Source organism: Mus pahari, chromosome 17 (assembly GCF_900095145.1).
Source record: "Mus pahari chromosome 17, PAHARI_EIJ_v1.1, whole genome shotgun sequence".
In the NCBI taxonomy this organism is placed as follows: domain Eukaryota; kingdom Metazoa; phylum Chordata; class Mammalia; order Rodentia; family Muridae; genus Mus; species Mus pahari.
Genome location: NC_034606.1, coordinates 50,779,584 through 50,788,114, shown reverse-complemented (window position 1 = coordinate 50,788,114; position 8,531 = coordinate 50,779,584). Strand labels below are relative to the sequence as shown.

The 8,531-nt window shown below is 46.5% G+C and overlaps 1 protein-coding gene across 5 annotated transcripts in view; it reads right to left on the bottom strand.

Moving 5' to 3' along the window:
* Positions 1-8,531, bottom strand: part of Ppara (peroxisome proliferator activated receptor alpha) — a 64,093-nt gene that overhangs the window by 19,633 nt on the left and 35,929 nt on the right. For all 5 annotated transcript variants that reach the window (XM_029547934.1, XM_021216856.2, XM_029547933.1 and 2 more), the window contains exon 3: positions 2,122-2,368. In XM_029547934.1, coding sequence (XP_029403794.1) covers positions 2,122-2,329 — 208 coding nt within the window. In that variant the 5' untranslated portion in view covers positions 2,330-2,368. The remainder of the gene's footprint in view (positions 1-2,121; positions 2,369-8,531) is intronic.

The window sequence follows — 8,531 nt, the reverse complement described above, 5'->3', positions numbered from 1 at the left end:
GCAGATTTCTGAGTTCGAGGCCAGCCTGGTCTACAAAGTGAGTTCCAGGACAGCCAGGGCTATACAGAGAAACCCTGTCTCGAAAAAACAAAACAAAACAAAACAAAACAAAAAAGCTTAGCTGCCATTTTTTTTTTTTTAAAAGAAATTGACCAACTATGGGCTAAAGAGATGGCTCAGTCATTAAGAGTACTGGCTGTTCTTCCCTGGTTTCAATTCCCAGCAGCTACAAGGCAGCTCACAGCTGTCTGTAACTCTAGTTCCAGGGGATCCAACACCCTCACACAGACATACATGCAGGTAAAACACCAATGCACATAGAATCAAAAATAATTTACTGAAAAAAAACCCTGACCAACTAGAATAACTGGAGCTAGAGAGATGGCTTAGTAAGTGAGAGTGTTTGCTGCTCTTCCAGAGGACCCAAGCTGGGTCCCCACACGCCGTTCAGATGGCTCACACTCATCTCTAACTCCAGTCCAGGGGAATAGGATGCCACTGGCTTCCACGAGCAACTGCACTCATGTGTATACAAATACATACACATACACACATATATACATACACATTCATACACACATATACATACACCTACACACACACACACTAAACTGACCAGCTGATTTTAAAGTATATATAAAGTACACAAAGTAGGGAAGTCCTAGACTATCCAAAAGAATATGACCCAAGAACTTATCTTTGTGACACTGGGCTATTGCACATAGACATACTGTGAGCAGTCACACACACATACACATGGCTCTGTCTACATTCTTCTCTTGGGTAAACACATTGAGGGTAGAAGAGCTGCATACGTGGGGCAGATGTTTGCTAAGTTTTCAGGAAATGCCATGCATTGGTATTCAGTGGAAGAAAGGGACAGACGGAGCTGAGCAAAGCCCCAGGTGCAGACCTACAACTGTCCCCTGACTCCAGAGACCCAAGGACAGCTGAGCGGCCTTGTCAGTTATGCCTGAAGAACCCCAAGAACGAAAGAGAAAGAGAGAAAGAAACGTTGATGTGTATGTAAAAAATTTAAGTCAAGGAATACTGGATTTCATCGTAAAACCTAAAACTTCTAGAAGTTCAAGAGAAGAGCTCTTAAATATGACACAAAAGGCACAGTCTACCACAGGAAAGACGCTGATAACTGGACTCCATGAACGAGGAACTGCTTTTTTTTTTTTTTTTTTTTTATTAACTCGGCTAACAGGAAGAATAAAGTAGAGACTGGAAGGACACATTTATAAATCACTTATCTAATGAAGTTCTAGCTGTCCAGATTGCAGATATAGGTTTCTAGCACCAGTAGTAAGAAAACACACAACCCAAGGAGAAGCGGGTAAATGATTTCAACAGAAAAGTTACCAAAAAAAAGTTACAGGGCGAATTATCACCCAAAAAGATGCTCTGTGCTATCTGGCATCAGAGGCCATTTGGCACAGTAAAACTACCCCTTGAAGCACCATGGCTCACCCACAAGATGGCTAAGGCTGGTTTACAGATGACCATAAGATGGTTAAGGTGCTTGCATCTTCTGAAGATGAGTCTGGGAGGGGCTGAACTCACACACTGAAGGTGGGGACCACAGCTTGGAAAGGGTTTTGGCCTTTCCCGGGAACTAACACAAACATCTGCCCTCCTATCCCACTCCTCTGTATAGGACCCAGATGTCTGGACGGAGCCTTGCGGGTAACTCTTCGTAGTAGTTCTATATGCAATAGCCCAGACCTGCCCACAGCTCCGGTGTTCCGTGCAAGATGCACGGAGACAGAAACAGCAGCATGTCAGGCAGTACACAGCAAAGACTGAAGTATAGATATGTGTCATGAAGCAGAGGCATCACAAAGGGATCCCACAGAGAGAGGAGGCCTGTTTAGAAAGAACCATGTCATTTAGAGGAAGTTCCAGGAAACACAGACTAGCCCACAATGGTAGAAAGGATACCAGAAGTTACGCGGTGAGGAGGAAGGAAGGTATTGGAGGGGGCACCACGCTGGCTTTGTTGGGTGTGGTCATTAACTTGATTCTAATGATGGCAAGAGAGAGAGAGAGAGAGAGAGAGAGAGAGAGAGAGAGAGAGAGAGAGAGAGAGAGATCTTCCTAGAAAGCAGCACTCACCTGTGATGACAGAGCCCTCGGAGCCTGGACAGCTTCCTAAGTACTGGTAGTCCGCGAAACTGAAGCTCCCAGAGCTCTCCTCGCCGATGGACTGAGAAATCTCTTGAATGTTTCCCATTTCTTGTAAGAATTCTTCAGATAAGGGACTTTCCAGGTCATCTGCCTCGAGTGGGGAGAGAGGACAGACGGGGCTCTCTGTGTCCACCATGTTGGATGGATGTGGCCAGGCAGGCCACAGAGCGCTAATCTGTGGGAGGAAGACAGCCATTCACTTTCTGTTCCGAATTGAAAACATCACTGTCTAAGTTCAAATCTCAGCAGTGGCAGCCTTGCCTCTCTACCCGGGACTCCCGAAAGCACAGTAATTAGACTCTCCAAACAGGGTCTAGAGAGATGACTCAGCAGTTGGGAGCACTTGCTGCTCTTGCAGAGGACCTGGGTTCAATTCCCAACACCTATGTGGCAGCTCACAAACACCTGTAACTCCAGTTCCAGGGGATCTTCTGACCTCTGTGGGCATTCACATTTTTTTTTTTTTGGTACACACGTATAGATCCAGGATAAATGTTCATACAACACACAAAATAAATACATATTTTTAAATTTCTAAACAATAAAACACAGCAGGTGCCAAACTGCCATGCAGTTGACAACCCTCCATTGCTTACTGTCTGTCCAGTCCACTGAGCTCAGCTTCCCTGCCATGGACAAGAGCAAAGTCCACGTTCCCTAGAACAGGCCTTCTAATGGGGACACAGGTGGGGGCCAACTGAACGGGATGTCTGCTGGGGGTGAGACGATACAGCAAGAGCAGATGGGGAACAGATGCCTCACTTGGGGAAGCCCCAGAAGAGGGGGCTCCGTCCTGGAGAAGAATGTTCCAGCAAAAAAGAACACCGAGTGCCGGTGCATGCCAGCACATTCTAGGATCAGCAGGGAGGCCACTGGGCCTGGCTGAGGGACACCAAGGGGGGAGGGAATAAGCAGCCAGTGCTCTTCCTATACACATGAAGGCCAGGGTAGAGTAGATGATTCTAGAAAAAAAAAATGACAGAGCAACAAATGCTTTGTGGAGTTTTAAAGACATCTAAGTAGGTAAGTCCCAGGCCACACCAACCTCCATTTACCTGCAAGCAAAATAACAGCAAACAAACAAAAACAAACAACAGCACAAACAAAAACCAAAAACAAACAAAAAACCAAAACCAAACCAAACCAAAACAACCCCTCCCCAAAAAACCAAAACAGACTACATATAAGTAAGAACACTCTTTCTCCATGTTCTTAAATGACTTCTTATTCTCTCTAGCCCAAAGCCCAATCCCCTTAGCACGTCAGTTCAGCCCTTAATGGGAAGAGTTTTATCTCTTCACACTCTTTCACACTAGGCCTCTTGGAAGGCTCACCTCTGCAGCTCTGCCTAAACTGTCTCACAGCTGCCTTCATTGGGCCCTGACTCAGCCTCCTTCCCCTAAGCCTGATAGAGTCACCAACCACCCAGCCACACTGACTAGATGATGTTTAGCTCCCTGAACTGTAGTCACAGAGAAGGCCAGAGCTACTGCGTGCTGGGGGAGGGGGGGGGCAGGAGGAAGGGCAGCTGTGGGTTCCAAGTGTTGCAGCTCCTGTTGCGCTGTGACCATAGATAGCCAGCATTTCCCAAAGCACTGAGTGAACACACATGAACTGACATTGCCACGTTCCCCATTTGCCAAGAGTCAACAAACTTTTTAATCACAGAGGAAGAGAGATGTTTTGGCTTCCTCAAGAAATGAGTGGTGCGTGCCTTTAATCCCAGCACTTGGGAGGCAGAGGCAGAGGTAGGCAGATTTCTGAGTTCAAGGCCAGTCTGGTCTACAGAGTGAGTTCCAGGACAGCCAGGGCTACAAAGAGACACCCTGTCTTGAAAAAAACCAAAATAAATAATTAGATAGATAGATAGATAGATAGATAGATAGATAGATAGATAGACAGACAGACAGACAGACAGATAAAAGAAATGAAAAGTTGGTACAATTGCCTATTTCTGTGAGATTCACCTCTGGAGCTTGGAATCCTGACAGTTTGTCATGGGTGCTCATGACCCATAGGGAGAAACTGTAAGAGATCACTACACACAGGGAGACAAAATCATCCTGGGAGTGAGGAGATGCCTCAGTGGGTAAAGAGCTTGCTGTGAGGGTTCCAGGACCTGGGTTCAAATCCCATCACTGACACACACACACACACACACACACACAGAGGCATGGCAGTGTGCATCTACAATCCCAGCGCTGAGTAGGTGGAGGCAGAAGGATTTCTAGGACTGGCTGGTCAGCCAACCTAGCTGAAGCCAAGTTCATGAGACTCTATCTCAAAGAGTAAAGTTGAAAATAATTGAGGAAGGCAGCTCACACTGACCTATACAAGCATGTGTAAAGGCACATGTGTCACGCATGTACAGGCACACGTGTACAGGCACATGCATGCACACACCCGCACCCACCCCTACAAAATCACTGACCTTTGTAGGATAGACAGTGATGTGTTTATGTTATGTTACACCACAAACCTGTGCCTACTTTATTACTTGGCACGGCTGTTGGCGCTGGGGATGGAGCCCAGGGCCTCATGCACACCCAGCCCATCTGCACACTTAATTCTGCATTATGCACAAAGGACTCGCTCTTTAATTAGCAAGCCAGATAGCGGAGTGATAAGCATTACATAAGTTATTTTCACCATGAACAAAAAGTTCAAAAGCGGCAATCGTGATATCAGCCATAAAGTTCATCCCTATAAAAAAGGCCACTGCTGGGCAGTCTGTGCTGGAGGTGGAAGGGTGGGGCGGCCTTCTTCTTCTTCTTCTTTTTTTTTTTTTTGACACTGCCTCCGACAGCAGCCTTTATTCCTACAAACCAGGGGCACTGGTCTTCTTGCCATGAGTTGGTCTTCTTGCCATGACTTTCAGGGAGCCCCAGTGTTTGGGAATCATGTCACTTGACTGGTTGCTCTTAAGGAATAACCAGGACTTGGGGAGAGAAACCCTGCTCTTGCCATGCACAAATGGGATGAGATAATACAGCTTCGCGAGGAGAGCAATCTCGGGTGAACTCTGGACGCAGGGCCTGGCACCGCACACACCGAGGAACACATCTGTCCTTCTTGATTCCAACCAGGGCAGATAAGAGCCTTTCCCTTTGAATGAGTCCCCCAGATAGATAACAGAGGTCACATGGGCACACCCCAACACACTGGCCCTGCAGTTCCTGTCAGGCCCTGGCATCCTTGCAGACTCTGAGAGAAAAAACATCCGGGGCAGTCATACCACTGTGTCCAAAATCCACAGTTCACCACCATTGCTGATTCATGGAGAAGAGCAGCCAGGTCAGCCAGTGACTGTGCCCAAGATATTCCAGAAGGGTAGGAGAATGAGGAAGAAACCCAACCTTAGCATTGCCCACATGGCTTGGGATAACTGAATTAAGTAACAGCAATATTCCCTTGGGAATTCAGAAGTCGACCATTTAAAAACTCTTAAGAGTGTTCAGTAAATAGGAAATGAAAGAAACCTACATGCAGTTTCGTGGTGGGAAAGGGTCAGAGCACACAGGGATTCGGGTGTCCACTGACAACCTTTCATGCTGAAGAACCTTGCATGCTGCCACTCTCTAGGGCATTGGATGAATTGGCTAATATGACTTGCTAATCATACAACGAGCATCTCCTGTATGAAGCCAAGAACAGTTCATTCTGCTCTAAGGTCCTCTACCCCTGGGTCCTAAATCTCTTAGGCCCTTATTTACATGTGGTCATGTAACTTTTTATGTCTGCCTTTCCCCATTAGATTGCATGCCTTGGTAGAGCAAGGGGCATATTTGCATGATTTTTTGCCAGCGTACTTCCAGAACAATCTCTACCACGGAGCAGGTGTTCAAAAGCAATTTCGACTCTTGTCACAGAACAAGCACTTGTGTTTGTGGGGCTCCGTGAGAGCTCACTGGGGCTCTGTAGGAGCAGCTACTGCAGGTATCACCCAGTCAGTGAAACCAGCACCCAGCATCCAAAGACAACATCTGTGCAGTGAGTACTCAGAACAGAAGTCAAGGGGAATTCTGCACTGGGTACGTGACCTGCAGTTTCCAGAGTGGAGTATAATTACAGGGTCTGAAAAAGTTTGTAAGAAGGAGAATAATAATAATAATAATAATAATAATAATAATAATAATAATCTCAACAGAATAGTAAACAGAGAAGTTCCCAGTCATGAACTGAGAGCTGTGGAGACAAGGGATGCCAGGTGTCAAGCCCTCAATGCAAAGCAAAGGACGTGGCCAGACAGGTCCAGTGCATTCCCTGGCGTTGGGGTGAAAACTGGTGCCCAGCAGACAGCAAACATGAAGAGACAGAGGAGCGGGAGGCCCGGCATTCTTGACTTTCCCCTTAGATCCACAAACACTTAGCTTTGGATATGTCCTGTGACCAAGTGTGCCACAGGACAGTCCAGAAGTTTCAACAACACCAGCCAGGTAGCTAGGTGTGATGAAACACACCTTTAATCCCAGCTCTTGGAAGGCAAAAGCAGGCAGATCTCTGGGAGTTTGAGACTAGCCTGGGCTACATAGCGAGTTCCAAGACAGCCAGAGTTGCATGGTCTCAAAAACAAAACAAAACAAAACCAACAGTGGCACTCGTGGAAACCTGACTACTTGGAAGACTGAGGCAGGAGGATTGTGAATTCCAGGCTAGCCTGGGCCACATAGAAAGACCTTTTTAAGGAAGAGAGGAAAGAAAAGGAAGAAGGGGAAGAAGAAGGGATGAAGGAAAGGGGAGAGAATGAAGGGGCTTCATCCTTTGGATGGAATAAAAGACTGGTGTTAGGGCATGGCTTCTGCTAGAGTGCACAGAGAAAGCCTGGCGGCTCAGCACCCCCATAACTATACAAAGAAAGAAAGAAAGAAAGAAAGAAAGAAAGAAAGAAAGAAAGAAAGAAAGAAAGAAAGAAAGAAAGAAAGAAAAGAGACACTAGGAAAGTTACTGTGGGCTGCCTCGGACCCATCGTCAAACCTCTGTATTATTAACAGAGGTTCTTGGATCCACAAGTCACTTCCTAGATATCTTCTAGAACTACTTATTGACCAGCACTGAGCAGGACACTTGAAGCAGCTACAGAAAACAGTTCCGTGCCTTCCATGAACAAATGATCGATAACATCGGTAACAAAAGCATCCAGACAGCCACCGACTCTGGCTTCCTGACTATGCCCTCTCTATTCCTTCTCTCATTTACTGTGTGCCACAGGACAGGACTCCTCAGCTCACTGCCTCCCAGAGCTCAACACTATAAACCTGGAGAAACCGGTTTAACCCTTCCACTGCTAGAGGAAGTCTGATTAGGTGTAAGGGAGTGGTCGAAGAGGAAGTCTTACTGAAGGAGCAAGTTGCCAGCAGGCAGCTCCCAGACTCACAAATTCTAGTCTACAAAGGCAGGTTCTTTTACATAACAGAGTCATATTTACACGTCTTTGAGTTCAGCTAGGCAAAGGACCTAAAATAACATTTCTGAATAAACAAACTAACAGCCACAGAAGCCTCCCCTGTACCTTTACCTACGACCCAGGGGTCCAACAAAATGGGTTAATCATTACCAACCACACAGTGATCGACATGCCAATGGTCAGTGTAGAAAATGCCCACAAAACACCCAGGAAGCCCAAGGCCAAGGTCAGCACGTAGCAATGGTTAAAAAAAGGGAGGGAGGGGCTACTTTAACAAGTCAAGTCCAACACAGCTCCAATCATTTCCCCATCACCTGGTTCTTGCCCAACAACGCTGAAGGCATGACCTTGAAACCTTGTGATCACAAGAAATGGTTGGCATGAGAGGTAGGGCAGCACAAGACAGTGGCTTTGAGCCTCCACAGTCCAACTGTGACAGCACAAGATGAATGTTCCCAGTTCTTCTAAGGAACACGTCCCATGAAATTGCTTTCCACAAAGTCCCCACTGCATGATGGGGCTTATCACTTCCATTTGAAACCCAGCGTGCCTTTAAAATTTGGATGTAATCTTGCCTCTGTGAATAATGGTGTCAAAAAATGGTGAAAGAAAAAGCTACAAGCTTGAACACATTCTGTGCCTGTTGCAATCAGAGCTGGCCGAGCCCAGGAGTCTGTCACAAGGATCAAAAGTCAACTAACGAGGCATTTGTATTTGTCGACTGGAAGCTTCGATCCTGTACAGACAGAATGTACAAACATGGGGACGATGTTGTGATGTTTTGTAGCCAGATGACAGAAGCCACAGATCGATGGCCCTGCCACGTGTAAAACTGGCACAGGAGGCAGTTGGCACAAAAAATTCGATTCGTGAAGACAGCCATCTAAGGTCTCTCTCTCTCTCTCTCTCTCTCTCTCTCTCTCTCTCTCTCTCT